Below are 26,673 nucleotides of genomic sequence, written 5' to 3'. Positions count from 1 at the left end.
TAGTTATTAAGAACTGAGGGATCTAAATTGTTTTGCTTCAGAAGGCGGTCTTAAGAGCAGTAGGGAAATCACCCATCTGAAGAGAATAGTTAACAATGTTGAGTAAATCTTCATCAAAGCTATAAACTGTCGGATGTGAGAATCTAAAAAGCAGGTTGTGGGTTTTAATTGAGAAATAACTTTGCCAAGCATCTCATCATCAACCATGACAGATTACTCCAGTGTTTCCTCACATAAAAACAAAGGTTCTGGGGTATTAAAATTCATAGGCTGACATTGACATAAATTTGATCTAATAGTGTCTGTTTTATCTCTGAAGTGGACTGCACACGCTTCACATATGGAGTTGGTAGACATACTGCTAGACTTCATAAAAACAGGGTTAATTAAACGGTCAACGGTTGAAAAGAGGATTTTGGGGGTTATTCCGGTTGTCGGTTATCAATTTTGAGAAGTGTGCTTGTCTTGCATGTTTAATTGCCTTATTGTAAGTCGTCAGCTGTTCACAGAAAATTTGATAATTGACCATTAATTTATTCTTTCTCCATTTTCTTTCTGCTATTCGACAGTTTCTTTTTAATTGTTTAATTTCCTCATTTCTACAGGGAGGTGTTAGATTAGAAGTAATCTTTTTCAGTTTTAGTGGGGCCACTGTGTCAAGGATTGACCTTAGTTTACTATTAAAATTATCTACAATAAAATCACAAGAGGAGAGTAAAATGTCTGCAGGAGTGTCGCATAAGAGATCAATAAAAGTTGCAGCCACTTCAGCAGTAAGATAGCGTTTCTTGACAGTTCGTTCGGGAATATCCTGTTGTATAAAACCATTGACAGTAAAAAAGAGATTAGCCCCATGACACCTCCAGAGGGATCATTACTGTTGAGAAGCTGCAGTAATGATTTGTCACACACACACAGACACACTCATTCTTACACAGAGCCTATTGCTCCTTAACATTGCTGAATATAAATAAAATAAAATGCATCACACACTGAATATATAAAGACACTTTATGAAGTACAGCAATGAGGATAAACCAAGGAAAACCCATAATCATTTATTGATTCCTCTAGATAAATATATACCAATCATAAAGGAAGAGCTGGAGAAGGATAAGAAGAACCTTTACGCTTAGACACAAGTGAGATTTGGATCGTGGTTCTGCTGAGAATCAGCAAGTCATCATTAAAATGCTGTCAGTTTGCTGGATAACCACCTCCAGTTTCATGTGATATGAAGGAAGCTATATAACATAACCTTTGATAATCTATGCAATAGGAGAATATTAGTGTCTAATAGCCATGTCTGTGTATAAATAGACTTTGATTGAAATACTTACTATTCTTTCTGTGTGGATTCATGCACTCAGACTAAGTGATTTCTCAGGGACCGCACTCTTCTTCATCAGTTAGAAGCTCGATGAAGGACTGTCATGTTATTCAGACAAGTTTCTTTCAATCCAGATCTGTGGACTTGACTGTAAGCACAACTCTCTCATACCAGTCTGTGGTGCAGACTTTCATCCACACACTCCTGGGGCCTCATTTATAAAACAGTGTATTGGATCCATACCAAAAATGTATGTGTGCACAAAAGCCGACAATGGCGCGTGCCAAAAAATAATCAGATTTATAAAACTGTGCGCACGCATGAATGCAAGCATGTTTCCCTTTATAAATCACAATCAACTTGAAAATGTGCGCATGTGGATGAACCTCATATCCCATCCCCTACACTCCTGCAATTAACCATAAATGGTCAGGGCAAAACCCCTCATGAATATTGATGTACATGTTGTTCCTGTGAAGAACAGCAGCAGTAACAGAAGAAAGTTTGTGAGGCCGATGGCTGCAGCAGCTGTTAATGCAGTCGATGCAACAAGCGAAACAATTCCCAAAAAGTGGTCAAACATGGAGGTAGATGTCAAGAAGCGCATTGCTGCACACAGGGTATGGACCAGTGGAGGCACGGTGACACCAAAGCTCAACACTTGGTGTTTGTTAAGCATCTACTGTATATAGACACATGCATGATTGATGAGACCACACCCTCAATATCTAAAATACAATAAACACTGTATACATTTATATTTACTCCAAAATCCAGCACACAGCTGTTTCTCTAATTTACACAATACATATATGAGTGCAGGTGGTGAAGATGTGGTGGTGAGGTGACTAGAGCAGGCAGAGCGTGTGTGGCAGCCACCGTGGTGTCACCAGCGTGCTTCGTGCGCCTGACAGCACAGTCGTGTTCACTGCAGCGATTTTACACATAAAAACTGTATGAAAGCTAAAATCAGACTTGGTGATTTATGCAGAGTATTAGAGGATATTATTAAAAATCTATAAACAATCTGTTCTTCAATTCTTTAAAGTTATTTGATGTCATCTTGGATTTCTACAACTGATGGTGATAATTTCATCAGTTAAATATCGTGGTTGAGGTGAAAAGAAATCAGTATATTCATGCTTAATATCGGGGAAAATCAAGCCAGACTTTCCAGAATCCCTCCACATCCTGGCACCATCCTGGCGTTTCAGCGGTGTTGTGCTGTTCCACAACTGACCCCGAGTGTGAGCACCATACAGCCCGGCCCTCTCCTCTGTGCTCTGGGGGTTGGAAATGTGATGGTGAGAAAGCGCATCGCACTCAATATTTCATTAATAGTTCAATAATAAATCACAGGTGTATATTTTTAACATTTGAGTTGGCTTATATCTTTTAAAATCAAAAGGTGCTTATGGAATAGTTCACTACAAGCACGAGTAACTCTGCTGGCTTGAAAGTTTATGATAAAGTGGATCTATAATTAACATTTGAAATCGAAATAAAATTTGAAATTAAATGTGCGAGAGGAATGATTATACAGTCTGGCTTCAATTCACCACCTCACCATCTGCATCACCAATTTCCCCAAATTTCTCCAAAATGTTCGTATGCATGGGTCAGAGAAACGGTTATAAATGAGGCTCCTGGTCTTAGTGGGACACAGAGGCATCGCACATGTAGTTTTTGATAAGTTACTTTTTCAGCAAGGCTCCTCGTCCATTCTTAAATGATTGCAGGCGGAATATGTTCTGCTGAAACTGCTGCTTGATTCAGAAGAGCAGCAGAAATGCAAATATTATGTTCAGCACACAACTCATGTCTGCTGCCCATCATTTGGGTAAAAAAGAGTGAAATATTCACATTCTGCAATTCATATATTCATACTACTCACCAAACACTGAAAGAAAAATGAAAGCCAGACTCAAAGGATAGGTTCACAATTTTTCAAGTCTTTCTTGAAACAACATTGAAACAGGTTTCTCTTGCTGTAATTATTCCTCCTGTTCATACTGACCATTACAAGATCCCTTCATAATGCACTTACAATGTAAGTAAAGGAGGACAAATTCCACAGTCCTCATTTTGAGCATAAATGTAATTAAAAGTTTATTTGAAGCTAATATGAAGCTTAGAAGCTTAAAGACTTTTTTAGTGCCAAATTCCCTCTTTTGGTTACTTTACTTCCACAGCAGCAGAAAAGGAAAACTGTCACAGACACATAGAGGGAATTTTTTACTATAAAGACAGAAACTTTGGAAGATATCCACTTTATTTGACGTAAAGCTTCATATTATCTTTAGATTAAATTCAAATACATTTTTGCACAAAACAAGGACAATTTGTCCCCCATCACTTAAATTGAAAACATGTTTATAGGGGATCTTTTAATGGTCAGTATGAACAAGAGGGATGATTATAGCAAGAAAAACCTTTTTCAATGTTCATTTGGGTATCTGACTATTGTTTTAAGACAGACTTGTGAACCTATCCTTTAAGCAAACTAAAACTTCTACTTACTGATCGCCTGTATTATTAAAAGCACTATGAGTGCTGTAAAAATAGATGGCAGATGGCACATTACCTGCTGCACGCATAAAAATAAGAAAACAGCTACCCTGTCCTTATACCATCAAAAATACAAACTCACCAAATTATTAAAACATTTATATAACAGTATAAAAAAGAGTGCTGTAACAAAATCAGGGATGATATCTTTTAGCTCAAAGCATCTAAATGAATTAAATGTCAAAAATAACACAGAAAGCTGGTGGAAAGTCAGATTTTATAGAGTTTTTCACATTTTCTTGCATTTCAGTCACTCTTAAGTGATCAGAAAAAATTTCACTTCCTGATCAGTATTGATTAAAGCTGTGTTTCCAGATGGTGGAATTGAACCAAACACAAACTAAAGATTAGCAATGATCAATGGGACTTTTTACTGGGGAAAAAGTGACCCTGTCATGACCCTTTTTATGTCCAGAAAATTCTATTTTATGTCAATAAAATCATTTATTGAATTACATTGAATCATATTAAAATGGGTTCAAATGCCTGGTTGTTATTGTGTTATCTCTCTGTGCTATTGAGGTATCCATGTAGAAAAATAATAGCATGGTCAAATATTACAATAACTTATAATAAGATGGGTTTTGATATAAATACTGTATTGAACAAAGAACTGTGTAAAACCTACATGCTATTAAAATATTCGCTACAACGCTCATCTTTAGGTGAATTTAACAAAAATATCTTTTAGATTGGAGCTATGATTTAAGTCAGCTGAAACCAGCTTGCCCCTTCCCCAAGGTTTCCTCTCTTTCAGCTCTGTATTTAAAATGCCTTGTTATTAAGAACAAAGTACAAATAGCTTTTTGGCAGCCAGAGCCCTGTTCCAATGCCCGCGCGTAATGAGCCGATCCTGCTTCGCTAACCAAATATCCTCCATTGATCGTGGTTAGCTGGCAGGATTTCCTTATCAATGGATACAGCGACAATTTCTAACAACAAATGAGGCTGTAAAGAATCTCGAGGAAGTGCACGGGAGAACACGTTTCATGCTTTCATTATGAATTTCTGGTTTTGAAGTAAGATCACCAGATCATATTTCAAAAAGTCTCAAACACTGTGTTAAATCTTTCTGCCTAATGGCCTCCGATCCTCTGAGGATTGGATTAAAGAGCTTCTTCTGGGTTTCTTGTGTGCTCTGGAGTCTGCGGCTTGTTAACTGTGTGTGGGTGTGTGTGTGTGTGTGTGTGTGTGTGTGTGTGTGTCTCTTTGTCTGTTTGTGTGTCTGAGAGCGAGAGAGTGCACTGTGTAAATGTCCATATTAATTAATCTTTAGACTCGTATTGTTTTGAATTCTAATCAAGATAAATGTGACCCACGAGGGTGTAATAGTCTTGTCTATTTTTATGTGGAGAAAAACAAAGGAGATTACTTTTGGGACTTTTACAGCTAATTTATTACTTTCCCTCCTGTTTCTTCTTCAGGAATGTTCACTATCGTTAGGTTTCCATCCAAATGTAGCGCAAACTGTAACCAAATTTCCAGGAAAATCAACAGAAGAATGTTTGAATGAATACGAGTTTCCATCCACTGCGATTATGCAAATATTAGGAGTTGGGTTGTCAAGATAAACAGCTGGTGCTGATAATTTTCCAGTCAGGGGCCATTAAACCATTGCAGAAGAAGAGGGCAACAACAAGATGATGTAATTAAAAGAACGTCAAACCAAAACAATGTTAAAAAAAAAAAAAGACTAAACACTCCACACAGATCCGCTGCTATTTTTTCCTCTCTTCAGTTGACGTTTAGGTCACATGTTAAGTCTGTTTCCTTTGCATTTTGTCACATGTTACTTTAATCAATACACCAACTTTTCCACCTCAGCCAAGCATAAAAAGTTCTTTGCAATATTTCAAAATTTTGTTTAATTTTCAGCTTTTCCTCTTCATATTTTTCTTTTTTTTTATGCGCAAATTGAAAATGCAAATACAAACAGGTGAATGGAAATGTACTTTATGATTTTTATACAGTCTATGGTCAAAACTAGCATTATATAACCTGTCTGATTGAGCGATCAGTCAGGAAATAAGCACACCGCCCGATGACTGACACTGATCTTCCACTTATGGCTACAGTCAATATGACGGGTAAGCTGTTCATCCAGGGGGACTTCATGGACCTGCTCCAAAGCTGTAGCCCTCATTTAGAGGGAGAGAAGCAGCTCACTCCTCGATGCATGATTTGAAACAAAGATAATACATTTTGTTTTAGATACATTTAGCTCAATTATTAGCTTATTATTTTCTACCCAATTTGACACACAGGAGGGTTGCAAACCTCTGGTTTAATCTATAGTGATACATTGTATTTTATAAAGCTTTCATATGTTGTTATATTAAGTGCAATATTTCCTTCTGAAATTTAGTGAAGAATAAAGAAGCATAAAGTGGAAATATAAAAAGTAAAATAAGTACTTGAATAGATGTACTTTCCACCACTGACCAAATATTCAAGAGCCATCGTGCCACATATTTTATTACATGACTAATTTTGGTACAAACATTTATCTGCCAACGTGGCGGATAGCCTTCTGAGGTTTACTTGCCAAACTGAAAATCCACTTCCATTCGGCGCTTGCTGGTGTTAATTTCAGACCCTGGTGGCAGACTTAGGCCAGAGGCTCTGCTTCCCAGCTGAGATCATGTTAACCAACCTCAGACCAGACCTTGTGCTATGGTCAGCCTCACTCTATCTCATTTATATCATCAAGCTAACAGCACCCTGGGAGGATGCAGTGGAGGAGGCCTATGGGCACAAGAAGCTGAGGTATGCTGAGCTTGCAGCCGATGCGCAACAACATGGCTGGAATGCAAAGGTCCGAGTGGTTGAATCAGGCTGCAGAGGGTTTATAGCCAGATCAATATCAAGGCTACTCTGGGAGATGGGAGTGTGAGGGAAGGCCCACCTACGAGCAGTCAAAGACGTCTCCAGTGGCTCTGGATGAAGAGAAAGGACTCCACCTGGGCCCTCAACTGAGTAGATGACATCTAGCGGTTGAGCCCAGGATGCCGGCATTCGCTGCTGAACCCTCTGGAGGTGTCATGGGCCTATCAGCGAAACATCAAGGAAAGAGGGCGCCCACTTGATAACCCAGACGATGACATCACTCACTTGACCTAAGAGTCTAAGCAGCAAGTCTCACATGTGCGATTAAGTGATATTAACATCTAGTCCTACATAACAGATCTGTTAAGAAAAAAACAAAGTCTCAATACTGGATTAAATCCATCGTTGAAGTGGAATTTCTTTTCTGTGTCGAGGCGGTGGTCCAGCTAGGTCTTATAACAGCATTGGGATTCACGCTGAGAGCAACACGCTGAGCCTCATCAGAATGAGTGGTGGCGTCGACATGGGCGTGTAGAGGCTGGTTAAACCACATCTCAACTACAGCTCTCTCTGTTCCTCACTCTGTCCCCCCCCCACCCCCCCCCTCTCTCCTCCTCCTTCAATTCAATACACTTAGATTCATTTACCCTTTATTTAATCAATTAGTCCAATTGAAATAGTTTTTCACAGACCTGAGAAGAAGAAAGTATTCATTAACTTGACAAAGGAAATACACTGTATGAATTAGTCAAGCACTCCAGCAGCTACATGACAGCAAAATATGAAAAATATATTGTACAAAGCAATTAAATGCAGTGAAAGACATTGTTGCTGTAAACTTGAGGAAGTGAGGAAGACTAAGACTAAGAAAATGTTGTTTCAAAGCCTCTTGTCAGTTTAATAAAGGTGCAAAGTACTAGAGACAGTCCCAGTAAAGTGTTAATGCGAGAATCATTTAAAATCAGCTGGTGTGATCTTGTAGTAGAGCATTTTGGTGACCTGAGACATCCTCTGGCAGCCGTGTTGGAGGTCATCAGTTCTTGGCAACAGTGGCGTGGAACTACTAATTTGGTTTTGTAAAGTAGCTTGCAGGCTAATTGTCTTGATAACAACCCAAACAAAACAGCTTATTTCTCAGTTTGGATACCAGTTAACCTTGTCAGACTGCTGTCCATAATGAAAGACCCACAACATTCCTCCAGCGTTTCCTGCCTGGATGTTATATATTTGAAAATTATTTACGCACATCCTCTACACCAGTGACAGGAGTGCCTTTATAGCTGCCCAGGTGTGCTGTTAAAATGAAACATTAAGTGTGATTAGTATACAGGGGGATAAGAGAGAGTAATTTACTGAAAGCCGAGCCTGGTTCCAGACCTCTGAATGGCTGCTCACATCACCATTTCTTTCAGCTTTTAAAATGAAGATGAATAATGAAGTTGTAGTGCTGGCGCCCCACATAAAGGGCAGATGATGTTGTTTTGGCAATGGAAGTGAAAGTGGATGGTGAGGAAGCAGGTCAGAAGGCAGGAGTACATACAGACAAGGTTATTAACAAAAATATGAAACAGAGGCAAAAATGAACCCAAAGGAAATTAAAAAAAATAACTTAAACTGAAGCAAAAGAAAAGAAGTTAACAAATAAAATCTGCAGCCTCATAGGAAGCTGCTATCTGCTCTCTTCTTTCACATATCTCAATTGATCAATGACTGGCCTTTTACCATCTCAGCCTCACCTGACTGGAACATACCATCTTCTCAGGTTACCACAGGACTGATACAAAGACTGATACAAAGCTTTCAAAACATACAGAACAACACTGATGCAAAATTTCTGTCACTGCTGACGATCACAATTTATCTGTGGGCAGACAGGCTCAGTCGTGAGTGCAGCAAATTACACAGAATGATATTTACTAAATGACTACGTGACTAAATGCTTAGTGCCGCTAGGTGATGCACATCTGTTGTCACTATTACTAATTAAGCAGACGATTTGTCCAACAGTCACAAAATTCTTTCAAAGAAACACATCACAGCAGGACAGAAGCGAACAAAAAATAACATTGTAAATCATAAACTATGCAAATGAAGCATAAATTCTGTTAATTTTCCAACATGACTGATATTAGCAGAAACATTGGACTGAAATTAGTGATTAAACCCCCCCAAAAAACACTAGAAATGTTGGGAATCAGGGCCTAGTGGAAAGAAAGAGGAGAAACCTTGTGAAAACAAAACTGGAGATCAGTCTGCTATGGCACAAACTGTGAAAAACATGGTTTACTTTGCACCTAACATGCTTGCAACCTAAGTGTGAAATTTTGATGTGATTTAGTGCACTCTGTTTCGGTGGCCTGGGGGGAGCATGTTTGACTCACCTGTGACTAAGAGATCCACTGATACAGTATTTAATACATATAAGAATGAGGTTTCCAGACTCAAGCTGTCAGTTTTGCTTAAAAACATCATCAGGAGAAGTTTGGTGTGAGAAAATAGCTAATAATTACCACATGTGCAATCTGATTGCATGAATTAGGCTGATGATGACATAGGCCTACACAGTTTGAGTGACACATATAAACACCACACATACATCAACACATAGAAACATCTATCGCCTGGACTCTATCACCCGCAAGGCTGGTGGTGACAATAGGCCTTTTTCACAGCAGACGTTTTGACTTCTCATAGCAGGGGAAAGTGTTACAGGTGTCACTAATAACATTAATGTTGGCTCTGTTCACAGTAAAGCCATGACACTGTGACAGAGAGCCGGTACACACAATACCAGCACCCTGAAAGTGGAGCAGCAAAATGGAATTCAGCCATTGTTAATTAAATTATTAACACCAGCGCTTTTCCTACTGTAACATGTCAAAATGTCCTCTGTGAAAAAGGACTGTTCTCACTGCAGCTAGTAGACCTCTTCTTGCCCTGTTTAACCACCTGTTCTCTCGCTGTAGGCAGCTCAGGTTTTATTTTATGGGTAAAAAGAAAAGATGGATGGCATATTTTGCCTCAGGACCGCACAGTTCACAATCTCTATTATTCCCTGTCTTGAATATCGAATTTGATATTTTGCTATTTTTTAAAAAAAAGCAACAAAAACCTATCCCCACTGCTACTCTCCTGGTGTCCCCAAGGTGTGTTGCTTAATTTGTTCACCCTTGTGTGACTAATCTGCCAAACCAAGACACACATCATAACAAGTCGGATAATCAGGAGATGAACTCTGTTCCAGCCAAGATACGAGTCTCACAATGAACGTTAACTGTAACTGTATTTGAAATCTGCATGGACAAAGTTGAATGTATGACATTTTGTTATGTTTGTTATGTTAGAACTGAATTCAACACCTGTTATGATTAACACTTAGGGAACTTTGAAAAGTGGGAAGACTCGGGATACATTTTACTCACTACTCAAGCAAGTCTCTCTCACCGTGGTGGTAAGACGTGCTTCCTCTTCATCATTCTTATCTTTTCTCTCTGCAGATGTGATCCACACCGTTGGGCCGATAGCACAAGGAGGAGTTGGAGAGAAGCAGAAGAAAGCTCTGAGGTCGTGCTATAAGAACAGCCTGCAAACAGCAACTGCAAATTCTGCACGTTCAGTGGTGAGAGCGCAGGGATGAGATGAAGGGATGATGGGACCGGGTTACAGGGAATGAGAGGGATGAGGGAAGGCCGAATTAGCTTTCTGACAGATGCTAGCAGTAAATTAACCGAATTTATAATTTTTAATATATCTTCAAGGTGAATAACTGTAATGTAAGAGCTGAAATGTTACTCAGTTCTCTCTACAACGATCACAACAAACAACTTACTACGAGTTGTTTGTTGTTGTGGTGGAGAGAAGGAAGGAGTGCAGATATCTGAAAGAACCAGTGAAGACTGGGACACAAAGATAAAAAAAAAAGGGAAGAAAACATAAAAAGACAGAGAGGAAGGAAGGAAAAAAGCAAAGGAATGGAGTCAGGACTGTGTGACCTGAGCTTAAGAGAGAAAAATCACATCAGGACTTTTCAAAAGGAAACTGCATTCGAACTGAGAGGAATGAAGAGAGAGAAAAGAGGAGCTGGTGGGAGGAGTGTTGAGTTGTAAGAAGGTTTTATGAAACACCAGGCAGGAGGTTTCACAATAGAACGAGGTGTTACAGTCAAAGAAAAAACACCAAAGCAACATGAAAATAAAGTCAGAAGAAGAGTAGAAGAAAACAGGCTCAGGGAGGCCGTGTGAAGATAAATGCTCTGTTTAGAGTTTCCAACATTCAGCTAGCTTGATTCTTTTCTTTTTTTTTTACATTACTACAACAGTTAGAGCATTTGTTACATTTTCTGTTACATCCACAAATATTTGCAATGTGTCATCTTACCTTTAACATGTATTGATGTTGAAGGGATGTTATTGTTGACTCCTGTTGTTGTTGTTTTATCGTAGACTCAAATTATATTCATAGCAGTGTGTACAGGTTGGAGAACCGAACTTGTTGACATTTATACACTTGTCATGTTCACTGCTCCGTCATACAGCCTTTCTTCTAGGTACATGAATTCTGTTAAGCATTTTGTTATTGGATTTACTTCCACGAAGTGATATGTTTGCTTCTTGCCTTCAAGAACTCGTACGTCATGTCTGCTCTCACCCTGAGTTGCCAGCTCCTCAGTCCGGTCAAACAAACAGATCTGGAGACTCTGGGAGCAGCCTGGCATCTGCTCAAGCTGCCGTATTTGACAGCAGGTTGAGAACGAGTCAGATTCAATTTAGTTTGATGTTTACTGGCCGGTTTACTCAACTCAAGACCGAGGCTGTAGCACAGACTAGTTATAATCATTAAGATCTATTTCATCATATCAAACACTATTTTTAAAAACTATCTGTGCTCTGTATTGGTTCAGCAGTCGCCATTTAATGTAGTTACATTTAGTAATTACCTCTCTAGTCTGCCTTTCTTGTGCAGGATTTAAATTACTTACACACTTACAAGGGATTCAGAGGAAACAATGCATGCATGTACTTAAATGTCACTGTTTGTAGTTTTATCTAATTGTTAGAAGCCTCTTGTTACTAATTGCTCTCCTACAGCCATATCAAGGCTGTGTTATTGTGCTGCTGAATGCAAACTGAACATTTCCCACTGCTGCTGCTTCACATTTTAAGTGTTGAAGTGTTGGACCACATTGCTTTTATTGTGCAGCAGCCATTTAAAATGCAGCGCATTTATCACAGTGGTTCTTCTCAGCTCACCGTTTGTCTGGCTTTGCTGTAAACAGATACCCAAGAGGCTCTTCTTTTCTTATATCTGTTTTGTTAAAGGGGATATAACATGCTTTTTGTGATATTCTGTTATTTCTATACTGTTATGATGTTGGATGTCTATGTTAAAAATGGTTAACAGTTCAAAAATGGCTGAGAAGTTTCCATGTTGAGTTAAGAACGAGAAAAAGAAGTGAAATCCTGCAACGACTGTTTGTTTACATAGCCTCCAGAGCCTCCCGATGATCTAAAACAGCCTCTTTCAGACAGAGGCTGAACTGAGTCGCTGCTTAACAGCCAGTATAAGATAAATAAGGAGTTTTTTGAATTCTAAATCATGCAAAGATATACCAGTAGAGCCCCAGAATATAAATATAGACCTGTAAATATGCATGATACGTCCCCATGCTGTAACCGTCAGTAACCACGGGTGTTGCCACGTTAACCAGGGCTGAAATCTGCATCTGACTTCATAATTACTACATGCCTGTTTAGCAACTTACACTGCTGCAGCTGTAAAAGGAATTTTTTCTTCACCACAAAAGATGATCGACACTTTGGTCTTTAAATTGATATGAAAGTCAGCGAGAGAAGAAAGGCTGTCATAAAAAATCAATCAAGAGAAACACTTCATTGAGATCCAGTAGAGAGTGTGATGGTTTGTGTGTGTGTGTTTGTTTGTGTGTTTGTGTATGAGTGTGAGATGAAAGCAGGCTGTTATGTGATCAGCAACAGACTGTAACCACTTTGTCATCTTCACTCTGCAGGCTTTCCCTTGCATCTCCACTGGAATCTACGGTCAGTGTTTGTGTTTATGTGTGAATCTCCTCCTCAATCCAGAACAAATGCATGACATTTTCATCTGTTGAGTGATAAGCATGTGAGATTTATCACGATTTTCATAGTTTTACTTCAAGTGTTTATGGCTTAGGGCTTTGTAGTGATTTTCTTTTTGAGTGAGAGAGAAAAATAATCCATTTTCATCCAACCATAACAACAACAATTTACTATATCTGTGTGCCTGTGTACACACTGGCTGTGTTTTCCATCACATGCTTGTTTCCAGTATCAGTCATTCTGTTTAACCCGAGTGCTGAGCCACCCAGTGCCTCTTGTCACATTATCTCCTCTAGCCCAGAGGGAGTTCTCAGATTAAGGCCTTGGATTAAGACCAACAGATTTAGATAGATTAGGTTGCAGATTGTGTCAGATTGACTGTAATCCCCCTTCACACTAGCAGGAGAGAGAGTTAAGGATAGTGCTTAAACGCTCCCCGGGGTGGTTTCGGGTGTAAGGGCCAGTTGTCAACACTCCTCTCCCGCTGCTAGAAAGAGGAAAAGGCCAAAGTTCTGATTGACTCAGTGTGTTATCTGTGTCTTCCTCCCTCATGCTTGTTTCTCTGTTTCCTCCTGAGTGTTTGGTAGCAGTAAGAGAGTTGGAGGAGTAAAAAGAGGTTGCATGATTGTACCAGATTTAAACAGCACTCAACCTCCATTTGAAAGAAAAAAAAAGAAATAAAGCAAACCTGTTTATGCTCATTATCCTTTAAAAAAGATTTCCAAATTGCAGGTGTAAATTATTTTCCTTCTTGACTCATTTTTAAAGAGGAAAAAGAGACAAGAATTGTTTTGCACACTTTTGTGTGACCCACTGGAGCTGATACTTGCTGCTTTTTGATGTAATTTAAAAAAAAAAAATAGGGGAGAAGTGGTGCCAACAGTAGGCCTACTAACCAATCACAGTGGTATTTGAATAATGCTACAAACACTGATCACTGAAAACCCCAAAATTCAAATTGAGCAGCCTTCCAATATTTCACAAAATAAGAGGATACCTCCAGTTTAAAGCCCTGAACACAGGAGTTTTTAATCATTTGGGCTGATTAGACCTCGTTACAGGTTAAGGAGGGCAGATCTATGCTATCTATGAATAACTTGATGTATTGTGAAGAGTGATAAAGGTCTAATTTGTTCCACCCTAACAGCTGCAAAAGAGCAAATATGAGCCCTAAAATGTACATTGATATACTGTTTTAATGTTGTTTATACTGTTTTGGAGGAAATGTAAATGCTGCCTGGATTCTGTTTAGGGGAAAAGTTTTTTCCAGTCTTGTACTTCACAGAAATCGTTTTAGGATGGCGGGGTAGATGATGAATGTGCTATTCACAGGTTTTAAAAAATATATATACATTATTTTCCTGGCTGAGCGTGCATACTCTTTTACAATGCCATGTTTACATTTAAATGAAAAGGAAAGGCAAGCAACAAACAGAAATTAGACAATATACAATGTGGAAGTTCAGTGGAAGCAGTCACAAGCAGGTAGAGAACGATTACTGAGAAGATTCTTGAAGTTACAAAGAGGTTATGATCGTGATTTTTAGGATGACGTTGCAGATTATTCCATGAGATTGCCGCACTAACAGAAAAGACCTGCTTTCCTAGATCAGTTCTGGTTCGGTGTTCATGAAGCATCACCAGTCACTGGAGTGTGTTAGTGTGTTAGCGTCAGAGTGCCACAGCAGCAGATATGAAACGTAGGATGACAATTTCCCATAAATTTTAACACTGGAGATGAAGGTTCACATCTTGTATCCTGTGTCTTTAGGTTTTTGGTAAAGTTTTGATTACATATTAAATTAACACATCTTGTGTTGTGCTTCAAGTCACTGTAAACATTCCTTTAAAACATTTCCTCATTATGTTGATAAAAAAAACAGAATCTGGGCAGCGTTGCTTTACATTCAAAACATATTATCTTTTGGAAATTAATTTTATATAAATGTAATTATTAGGAGACAGGGTTGAATAAAGCTAACAGGAGGAGTGAGGTAGGTGTCACAGTACTGTATGTACACGCCCACACTGTCCTGAGAGGAGTCTAATCAGGCATAAGTAACACCTGTGTGAAGGTACTTAAAAGTTCACTCATTTTAAAGATGCATATTTATCAGATGGACTTTTGAAAAGGGAAACAGGCAATCAAATGTTTTATATAGTGCACAATTGAGGGCACAATGTGACTTATTTCATTACATCCTTTGCAATGTGAATACTGCATGTGTTTATTTTGATGCTTTAACAATACATTGCTCAGCCATAATGTGTATTTGTATTCCTACGTTGAACTCAAGCTCATGATGTATGGAATAATTACTGCATTTGGGCTGAGCAGTTTGGCCAGACGAGACATTTTCACTGCCTTTGTGCTGCGATTCCAGCAGTGGGGATAATTTCTCAGCATTGAAAGGTCTCAGTCGCTCAATGAATATAGAAGAAGCACTGTAGTCTTTCTCCATCTGTCTTTTCGTAACCAACAAGTGTGTTGTTTCTGACTCTCCCCGGAGTAGGTGAGCCAGGATGAGAGCAAGTGAGAAAACACAGAATGCAAAGTGTTAGAATAAAGGAAAGAAGAACAGATACCTGTCTGGAAAAAAAAACAAACAAACCGCGCAGACAGCAACCGAACGCAAATGCACAGATCTGTCACTGCACCTGTTCTTGCAAATTATGTGTATATTTTTGATGTTTGTGTGTGTTTGTGCAGGATATCCACCTGAGCAAGCCGTGCACGAGGCGTTAGCAACTGTGAGGGAGTATCTGGATGAACATCATGACAAGGTGCGTGTATATGCGTGTGCGTGATTGGCAATTTTTCCTACCATTTCCTCTAGGTATTATTCCTTTCACAGCTGTTGTTTTTGTTTTCTAGTGAGAGAGAGGAGAAGGGTGTATTGAGAAAACACACACACGCACACGCTTTGACACGCACGCACACAAACATACATTTAAACACACACACTCCCAAGTTCTGGCTCTCATGCTCATGGCCAAGTCTGCGTTTTAATTGGCTCCTTGCGGGACTAAACCCGACTAACACAAACACACACACACACACACACACACACACACTTTCTCTCCGGAGAAACAGCGAGCAGAGAAAAGACAAAATGATGGAATAGATGACTGGAGGGGAGGGACGGTGGAGGAAAAAGGGGGGTGAGGGGAGATTGGAACAAAGAGGAAACTTTCCAATCAGTCGTTAACATGCTCTAAGCTCTCCTCCCCTCTTCCTCCTTTACCTCTCAGGTCTCCTCCCACTCCTCTTTTCAGTCTTTCTCTCTCTCTCTAACCGCCGTGCCGAATCACCTCCCAGAGAGGGTGTTGACGATGTTATTGTTAGCGCCGGCGTCTCCAGAGTCTCTGCAGCAATACCAGTCAACTGTTGCCGTCAGCCACTCGGAGCCCAACAAATGAAACATGTCTCACCATAGAGGATGACAGTCAACAAGCCTTAAACGGCTGAAAATAAGACCGGAGCCAAATCAATGAGACTCTTATTTACATTCTGCCCAGAAATACAATGTGTTTTTTTAGTGAAAAAAGTGTTATTGTAATCTAATGAGATGGTGAGAGGGAGTTTGTTTGCATACATATAAAGTAAGAATGTTCACCAGAGGAAACTGGGTTTATTCTCTAATTGAACATAATTGAGTGTTTTGTTGGGCTTGCTCTGACTTGGACTGCAGTAATGTAGAAAATGAAATTGAAAATTGCACACACATAAGACACAAAACTGGACTCGTGACACGGGGCAATGTGCCAATATTTTGTATCAGGAGTAATAATAAAAACATAAATCATTTATTCATAAAACATCAGCAGAGCGGTTACAAAATGCCGGGAGAAAACTAACAAGTAATACCCACTGCAGCTCATAATAAGTTTGAGACTTGTTGTATTTTACAAATTAGTTTCACAGTCGACCGGAAAGTTTCAACAAAACTGGTGTGTGATAGTTTGAAATAGAAAATACTTGGTGTTTGTTTTGACTTGTGTATTTATTTGGTCTAAATTGTAATTACCAAGAAGTAGAAACTGAGCTTTTGCTGATTTTTATGCAGTGACAGTTCCCACGACAATAGTTTGCTCCAGTAAGCATGAATTTTTGGTGTCGACTGATGACGGCTGGTGCAATATCTGTGTGGCATTTAAAATAGTTTGTAAAATTGCTTAAATTCCAACAGCCACACAGGCTGTTAACCTGTTAGCTGAGGGCTGATGATGTTAGAGATTTGAGTATTCCCTACATTACTCCACACTTTACTGTGATGCTGCGGTTTCACGACTCTCCGTCGTGAGTTTTCACAGTCTGGTCATTTGCCGTCACTAACTAACACTACTGAACCAATGAAAGAAACACTGAGATCCTCCTTTCTATAATGCGGCGTGAACACAGGAGTGTGTGAACGAGCTGCCGATGACTCAGCAGGTGTTAAAAAAAACATGAACCAAAAGTAATATCACGTCTAGTGGGAATCAGTGCTAATTTGGAGCCAGGACCTTCAAGTAACATTAAACTTAATAAATGAGTCCTGGAGCCGAGGAGAGCAGCAGGTGAGCCAACTGTCAATCACAGCTGTCAGTCAACACCCACACAGCAGACATTACAGCTGCTATAAGACCTCACATATTATTAAAGGAGCAATAATTTCCAAAATGACCACTAGCACAGAATTTAGTGATTGAGACTATAATGACTCATTAAAAAAACGTATTGACTTAGAATTTCAAGAGAGAAGTTGGCGCTTTTTGAATGGGAACCAGCATCTAGCAGCCGTCGATGGAATTGCACTTTCAACCTCAAGCTGTAGGAGTTCCCGCTTGGTGCTAACATTAGCAAGTTAGGCTAACTAGCCTTCACTTTGTGAGTGAAATATAAACTTAAAAGCACAATGGCTCCTCCCAAATGTTGAATGTTGTTCAGGGACAGATGGCTTAAATTGAAGTACATAACTAACATGATGTAGACTTGTTAAAAATGTCTTGTATCAACATTCGTAGGCTTCAGGGCTACAGTCAGTAGCACACCACAGTAGTGTTTCTAGCAACGCTGGCTCTCAAATGCCAACCTAGAGGATTAAAGTGTTCGACACTGTTACCACAAATATCTACAGAGCGGCCTTCATCCACTTTCGAAAAAATGAGAAAATATGCACAAGAGCCACAGCATCATTATAGTTTACAGTGTATTTTCCCCACAAAACTTGAGAAGAATTCAAATTTTAGTTTGACTTTAAAGCAAGGTTGAGTAAGTTTTCATGTGACTTTGTGTATAAAGTGTGTATAAAGTCTGCTAGTATCAGTTAATTCCCCACAACAGGTCAAAGTGAACTGTGCAAGATGTGAGAGATAAATTTAGCTGCAGACTCTTGTTGTGTTTGAGAAGGGAATACTTACAGGCTCTGTGTTTCCCTTAAAGACAGGCAGTTCTGAGAGAGCCCATTGCATTCACTTGATGTTATTGTTAGCTTTAGCATCTCCAGGGTCTCTGTTGCAGTAGTATCAAAATGAGCTCCCCACTGCTAACGCTTTCTGGAGGCCATTTTGCATCTCTCTTTGCAAGCATTTGCTTTAATTTGAATGGGGGAGGCTGCAAATTGGCGCAAGTGGAAGCAACACTGTGTGGAGGTTAGAGATTTCGAACCTTAGCCCAGGGGATGTAGTTACTTACCGCACATTTCCATATCTTCCCTTTTAGCCTCCATTCAAATCCTGGGGAGTGATGGTAATTGTGCAACAAGCCGGGACTGAAAAACACGAGCTGCGGGCTAGCAGACTGCTGAAATGTCTGTCTTTGAAAGCAATGAGACTTAAAACTCCCACACCAGACAGAAATTGATGGAAACAGCCTGTCTATAAATTGCATTGCCTCACCCAAAACAGAAAGGAGCCAAACCTTTGTAGAGACATTATGGTGGTAATAATGTTTGTCAGAGGCTGAGAAATAAGAGGGTACAGTGGAGCTTATCCCTGGAAGCATCTTTTTTACTGTAGCTACAGTAACTTTCATTATCAGGCTACACACAGTGCTGTGAGCTGTACTGTACTGTATGTCCAGATATACAGAACACAACGTAAATATTACAGAGACAGGATCTAAAGAACGCAAGAGCATAAAGATTGTTTATTGTTGTAAAATAGCTGCACTTATCCGACTAGTGTCTTAACATTATTTGAAAGCTATTATGTTTATGGCTTTGTGTGTTCTGCTGTGTGTGTGTGTACTATGAGTCCGGATTTAGTCGACTAGTGTCTCTCACACTGTAATGAGGTAACTGAGGGCCTGTGCTAAATACACACACACACACACTCTCAGTGTAATACTCAGGGGCAAGCACAAAAGCACACAAAGATACATGCTCTTCTCTTGCCTATACACACACACACACACACAAACACAAACACACAAATACCTGTATATACAATAGAAGTTTTTATTGACCTACAGTACAAACTCTTTTCTCTCTCTCTCTCTCTCTCTCTCTTTTTCTCTCAACCTCTCACCCACCCATACACACACATACACACATACTTTCTTCCTTTACATTTCCAGCACTCTGTCCCCAGCACACAGTGTAACAAGCGACATCTTGTGCCATGATTATAATAGGGAGCTAATAGAGGAGTAATGGACTGATGCATTAGCTGCATTCTCCTGATATCGCCGCCGCACAATGTCACACACTGTTACATTGTTCCCTGCTGCTATTGATGAATTCACGGTTATTGCATATGCTTGTAATAAAGGTCATTTTGTGTGTGTGTGTGTGTGTGTGTGTGTGTGTGCGTCAGCTGGACAGAGTCATCTTCTGTGTGTTCTTGCCGACGGATAAGGAGCTGTATCTGCAGAACCTCCCGCTCTACTTCCCTGCTGGTGAGTTGTCTCTCTCTCTCTCTCTCTCTCTCTCTCTCGCTCTCTCTCGCTCTCTCTCACTCACACACACATACACACACACACACACACACACACACACACAGACAGCTAAGCTCAGCTCAATTTAGCTACGCACACAAATAGCAACACACACAATGGTGTGATAAATACTCATCCACTGTGTGCTGTTTGCACATCCACTACATTCACACATACACAAGGCCCTTACGCTGTGTATATATAGCACACTTAATTGTGTTTAATTACATCAAATGAACATACACTTTGCTCTACACCCATACATGCAGTGACACATTCCACATTTAATTACACACGAACATGCACAGTGGCCTGAACCACATGTATGCTCTATCTTTTTTTTCATTCAAAGCGCACCCATACAGATACACACATTTAAGAGATTATCCACTGATGTACAGTACATGTGATGCATATATTCTGTTTACTGACATGGCCTTTTCCATAGCTGACACCCTGAGAAACTGTCTTGTTATTTTTTTCATGAATTTATTTAATCAAATCAATTTATTTGAACACAAATTCAGTTGATTGATAATAATTGTTGTTGTGCCAGACATTTGCTGTGGTGAGTTAAGACACTGTTTAATGCACATAGTGATCTGGGGTTACATATACTGTATGTCATGTAAATTATGATCTGGAACAAACAAGATGTGATTTACTCGAGATTTAGTTGCTTTTTAAATTTATTGCACCACTAAAAAATTAGACGGAGAGAGTGAATAGGTCCCTTTTCTGTGAGATTTGTTGAAAGAGTAATTTTATTAGATGCAAGTACATTGCTATAAGTAAATCCTCATAACCAGCTTAAACTACAAATGTTCATTATTGACACTGACCTGTTAAAAGGTCAGCACAATAAAAAGATTTAAAAGACAGTTCAACGTTTTTTGGAAATACACTTGTTTTGCTTTATTTCCGAGAGTTAGAATGATGTCATTGTCATATCAGTGTGTTATTGGATAAGTTCACTTATTTTTCAAGTCTGTCCTAAAACAACAGTCAGATGCCCAAATGAACATTGACACGTTTTTTTCTTCCTGTTCATATTTGACATTGAAAGTTCCCCTACTAAAGCAATTTCAATGTAAGTGATGGGCACCACAATTTACAGTGCCCATTTTGTACAAAAATGTATTTGAAAGTATTTTTGAAGCTAATATGAGCCTTCAGCTATTCAGATCAAATCAATAGTTAAACTTAGTCTTTTTGGTGCCAAATTCCCTCTTTTTGTTACGATGCTTCCACTGCAGCTGAACATCAAAAACACTGTCCTTGAGATACAATGAGGGAAATTTTCACTTAAGAAGATATCCACTTTATTTGATTAACTCAGGCAGGTGGAGCCTGATATTATCTTCAGATTAACTTTAAAATACATTTTTGCTGAACACAAGGACTGTGGATTTTGTCCCCCATCATTTACATTATAAGCGCATTTGGAAGGCATCTTCTAATGACCAGTATGAACAACATGGAGAAATTACAGCAAGAAAAAACTGTTTCAATTTTCATTTGAGCGTCTGATTAAGACAGACTTGAAAAATTGTGAACCCGTCCCTTAAGTGCAGAGCTCCTGCTTAGCATAAAGACTGGAACAGACAGAACGAGAATGTGTATGAATGTGTGTGTGTCTTTCATTTTCAGTTCTGTGAGATTGGTGAGATTGCAGATTTTTCATAGCCAATCATCTGTGTTTTCCCTTCAATTCTGTGCCCGCCCCTTTAGCCTGCTGACCAATGACAGCAGCTTATTGTTCAGGTAACCCGCATGGTGTGCGTTAACATGTGTAGTTTAGACTTGTAGATAGGCAGTCTTAACCTCTGTGTTGAATGTAAATTCTCTGTTCACGTAGGGAAACCCTGACATGTCCTCTAACCAGCACTTGTCGTATTCTGAGAATAAATTTTCTGTCTTTGCACTTCACTTAAAGACCATTTCGCTGATTTTCAACCTTGAGCTATCTAAATTAGGGATATTGTGTGAAAAACGCCTGCAGTTGTTGCTGATGTTCTCTGTGTCTCTGGGGCACAGCTGCAAAATCTGTTGTTCTTCCGGCACCAGCGCCATCATATGACTTTACATTGACGTAGTTGGGGGGGGGGGGGGCTACAGGCTATTTCAGCTTGGATTTCTAGTCCCCACTTCTGGGTAGGCAGGGCATGCTCTAGATGCCGCTCAAAAACAAAACTTCCTTGTAATGTTTTCCAAAAGCAAAAATGGCATCCCAAAATATGACTATGTTATGGACAAGGATACATTTTACAATGTTTGGACTTTGTGTGGACTTTGGATATTCAACTGTATTTCTTCAAGCTGGAGTGGGTTGTGGGTTGGCTGTCAGAAGCTCACGCACAGTGCATCCTGGTCCATGTAGGCACTGCCGGCACGGCTCTGCGAGCAGGAAAACTCAGCTTTCTCGGTCAATATAATATGCACTGAGGAATTTATTGCTTCAATTGACTAAATTTACCATTAACACTGACTGGACATCCACATAAAACATGGTGAAATTTACCTTTAAATGATAATGGGTTTTTGCGTTCTTTGCATTCCTGAATGCAAGTAACGAGCACTGCTGACCTCAAGCTAACTAGTTAACAAAATGTTGTTGAGGAAAAAAATGTTGAAAGCTTTTTCCTCCCAAGGTGAAAAGTGCCTGGTTTGAATGAAAAAAAAAAAACGACCGCATTTTGAGCCTCAAAGATTCCTTTTTGAATCTGTCTCACCTGCTTTTCAAAATAGACTAAGAGGAAAAAGAGTGTGGCATCATCGTAGATTGATCTGTACAGTTAATGAAGTTTAGTAAATACGTAAATTTTATGTTGGCTAGGGCTGTGACATGAAGACTTCACCCATTTGTTTTGATTACACTCATGATTGATAGTGTTATAATGCCAAGCAGTCTGGGCCCCTAAGCATGATCAGTCATTCACTCAATTATTCAAATTAAGCATTGGTATTACAACTGCAGCCTTAACCTCTAATGTCTTGCTTTACCACTACTATAAATCAAACTCACCTCTCGCTTCCAAACCATTTTGAAAGAGAGGTCTCATACTTTTTGCGTTTACAGTATGAAAGAGTTATTTTTTTCATGACTTGGCACACAGCGGCTGCCACAGCCAGAGTCAAGACCAACAAAACAGAAAGTTGCTGAGAAGATTCTCGCCTCCACAAGTTTTGTAGAAGTGTCAAAGTCTTATATTAACCTGAATTATTCAGATGGAGCAGGGTCACTCAAACATTCATATTCAGAATTTACAGTAAAAAGTCTGCTGTGTAAATAATTGAATTAGTGCCTTTACAACCTGCCTGTCTGTGCTTTTAGACCTTACAAAAAAATATAATAATCAAACTTTATCCTTAACTTATCACTTTCTAGAGTTTTCTGTCAAAAAAGCCGAGATAAATTAACTGAAATTTGAAAGAACGTTAATAAAGATAAACAAGAACAAACAGACAAACCTTCACACATTCTGCTAACAACAAAAACATGGCAGCCTGTTCAACAAAAAGCCAACTCATTAAAGCAAGGTTGACACTGAAACCATAGCAGGTGTGCTGTGCTTAAAAGGGACCTATTATGCTTTTCCTTATTTTCAGTCATATATATAATGTCACAGTGTCGGATGTTCATTTTAAACGTGGCCTCAGTGTCAAATACTGAGGTAAACATATGTAGAAGTTATCTCTGTGAGCAAAAAGCACCGGCCTCAGACTGCTCTGAATGCTTGGTTTCCAACAGTTTTTTCTTCTATCAGCCGGAGCTGATATCAGCTTGTGAGCGATGTGTATATATATGGTCATCTGTTCACTGCTCTGCTCCACCAACATTATGGCATTTTTCCATTGTTTTGGGGGTAGTCACGCCAAACCATGACTCCATTACACAGCAGGGCAAAGTAAAATAAGTTGTTTACCTGTTGGAGGTGTGCTGGTCGTCTGCACATTTCACTTCCTGGAAATTCTTCACAATAAATGTGTCCTGTTATTCATTTAAAAGCCTTTAATATGAAGCAGTAAAGCAGGAAATGTTGGGTTTGCATCGACGGTAACTTAACACAACTCTGATATGGCTGCACCTCAGCAGCTTCCTGAAGCCGGCCAATCAGAACAGAGTGGGCTCATCGGGAGGGGCCTCAATGAGACAGGAGCTAAGACTGCCTGTCAAGAGACAGAGGCTGAACTGAGATGCTGTATAAAGGGCCAGTATAAGATAAATAAGGAGTTCTTCTGACTCGTAATCATGCAAAGCTACTCTAGTGGAGTCCCAACATAAAAATACAGAGCTGGAAATGAGCATAATAGGTCCCCTTTAATTTCAAATGAAAGGAGAAATTTCATGGTCTCCATGAAATTAAAGCCCTTTAGATATATTTCCTGACAGACAAGGAGTTACAGAACTGAAAAGAGAGAAAAGAAAAGCACTGAGACAGAAGCCTGTTAAAATAAGAGCAGAATCTAATCAACTTTACAGCCACATGTCTCACATGAGCTTTAAACTCAGACATTGGGTTAAGAGTCTTAATTTTTTTTTAATCTTTTTGCAGACAGATCCACTAGTCATGGCCAATGCCAGACAGGTTTTCTCTCTCATGTCAATGCAGGCCTTAGGGAAGATCAATTGATAAAAAAATAATGGGATCTCAAACTGATGACCTTGTATTCTGTATTTTCTACAGAAACCTAAGAATATTAGGTTTGTTGAGTGTGTTTTGTTGATAAAAAACTAGTAGTCACATCATACTAAAGGATAGGTTCAGGTTTTTTTCAAGTCTGTCTTAATGCAATATTGACATGCCAATACAATGTACGGTAAAATGGATCTCGGTTGCTCGTTCTGAGCAAAAATACATTCCAAGGTTTTGCTGAAGCTATTATGATGCTTAAGCAGTCTGAGTCACTACAGCGGCAAACAGCACACAGACAAAGTTAGAGACTAGCAGGTGAACATAGTAGAGCATTTAACTGCTAAAGATATTTTCCTCTGGAGTTTTTGGAGAGCAAAACGTGAAGTGAATATTAGACTTACAGGTGGTGAGAAACTCAACTCCAAATGAATGCTAATATTGCTCTGGGTCCGCTGGGTGTGTAAACATGAAACTGTTTGCTAACAAGTTTGCAATGTTAACTTTATACGGTCTTAATATGTCAGTGTTGTGTTTACAGCTTGTTCCACTTAATTGGCCAAAAAAATCTATTAATGTTGCTTTAAAGGTTTATGAGCACCATAAGCTTTGATTTCATTTCATGGATAGATTATGCAATTTTTTTATTTATGCCCTATATACAGTTAACATGCCAGATGATTTGTTACACAGAACCATGTGAGAAGTTGTCCTTGGAAACTGTTAAGAAAAGGGCAGGCACTTTCAAAAACGCTACTTGGCAGGTGATTGGATGAGCCATCTGTCCATCATCGTCTATCACCGTCTTACCTTGCGACGCAGCCGGATTCACGACACTGATTGGTCCGAACCACCATTGGCTAGGACACAAGCGCATAACCTGAAGCCTGACAAGATGGTTTCTCGCGTGATGTTGTGATCTTGTGATGTTGTGATCTTGTGAATCCAGCTGCCTCACAAGGTAAATATATGTTTGCCAAATTTACTTTATCTTATTAAATGAGTTAGAAAGTCTTAAGTCATGAGGAAAACTCCACTCAATATGCTAAAGTTACAATCTGTGACACAGCATCAACTCTGCACTTGAAGCATATAAATCAGCACTTTCACATCCTCACACCGGGTCGGTCGACTAAAGAGATTATTTTCCAAAAATGCAAGAATGCAGGTGTGTCCCTTTAAAAAAGTCTGTGCTGGCTGTCGGTGTCTTCCTCCTCTAATGGATGTGCAGCAGATTTTGTAGCAGCAGTGAGCGAGCAGTAGCGGTGCTTGGCTGGTAGATGGACCGGAACTGTCTGTCTGTGTGACAGAGCTGCTGCAGGCAGGCCACCAACTCTCCGCTATAAACCTTATGTGTCTCCAACACCTGGCACTACCCACACTGGCTGTCTGTTTGATGTGTATGTGCACGTGTTTGCATGTTTGGAGTGTGTCTTTAACCATGTTGGACTGAAAGTGACTAATCCTCACTAACAGATCCCTCTGAAGCAACCAGATGCTCCAAAAGCCAAATCGCTTTTAACCGCTGCATGACCAAGGTAAAATGCTCTGTACCCTCGTTTAACAAGTTTAAATCTTTCTCTCCCAGCTCCCACAGAGACCACAGTGAAGAGTAAACTCTGAGAGAGTGGATTGTCAGATTTGGTTGCTGTGGATACACACCGCCACGCTCAGCATCCTCCTTTGTGTCGACGCAGATCAAGACCTTCTTCAGCAGGAAGATAACTCCTAAGAGGATGATTGCTTTTTTTGAAGTGCAGATGTTGATTAGTTTCTCTGTTTTTCGCACTAATAGCTGAGGTTAAGATAACTGTGTGGAGTGATGATACTTCTTCTTGAGAAATGGACTGCTTGCAACTTAAACTGCACTCTAATTTGGTCCCCTATTGTCTGTCATCATCAGTGGTAGCTTTGCATTAAACAAACACCCTATGAGTTGTGTGCTACTGTTTTTGATTCCAGCGAGTGTGAAGCAATGATAAAAACTTATTAAAACTAATCACACAGGCTTCTAGTGTATGAATGGATTATTTCTCATGATGTGATACGAGTCAGTGAGCAGGACTATCAGGAGGGACTTCTTCACATGAGTATTTCCTTCATCATTTTCTACTGTGCATCTGTCTCTGTGTGTGAAGAAGACAGAAAGAGCTCAGGTTTTTACACTTTTTTTGAGGTGATGACCACAGCACCTGTTCTTTCTTAACAACTATCATCACTCCTCCCCCCTTTCCCCCTTTTTCCTTTATTTCCATGCTGTCCAAATCCCACCTACGCTCGCTGCCTGTCTGCCTGTCAGAA

General features: G+C 39.6%; 1 protein-coding gene across 5 annotated transcripts in view; it reads left to right on the top strand.

Annotated features, from left to right (window-relative positions):
- Positions 1 to 26,381, top strand: part of macrod1 (mono-ADP ribosylhydrolase 1) — a 128,126-nt gene extending 101,745 nt beyond the window's left edge. For 4 of the 5 annotated variants that reach the window (XM_042418909.1, XM_042418911.1, XM_042418912.1 and 1 more), the window contains 5 exons: positions 10,222 to 10,343; positions 12,750 to 12,780; positions 15,530 to 15,603; positions 19,618 to 19,699; positions 25,961 to 26,381. In XM_042418909.1, coding sequence (XP_042274843.1) covers positions 10,222 to 10,343; positions 12,750 to 12,780; positions 15,530 to 15,603; positions 19,618 to 19,699; positions 25,961 to 25,995 — 344 coding nt within the window. In that variant the 3' untranslated portion in view covers positions 25,996 to 26,381. Of the gene's footprint in view, positions 1 to 10,221; positions 10,344 to 12,749; positions 12,781 to 15,529; positions 15,604 to 19,617; positions 19,700 to 21,469; positions 21,503 to 25,960 lie in introns of all 5 variants that reach the window. The other variant, XM_042418910.1, reaches the window with a different exon arrangement.
- The last annotated feature ends 292 nt before the right edge of the window (positions 26,382 to 26,673 follow it).

The sequence above is a fragment of the Thunnus maccoyii genome, chromosome 8 (genome assembly GCF_910596095.1).
Source record: "Thunnus maccoyii chromosome 8, fThuMac1.1, whole genome shotgun sequence".
Taxonomy (NCBI): Eukaryota; Metazoa; Chordata; class Actinopteri; order Scombriformes; family Scombridae; genus Thunnus; species Thunnus maccoyii.
This window is presented reverse-complemented; position numbering and strand designations above follow the sequence as displayed.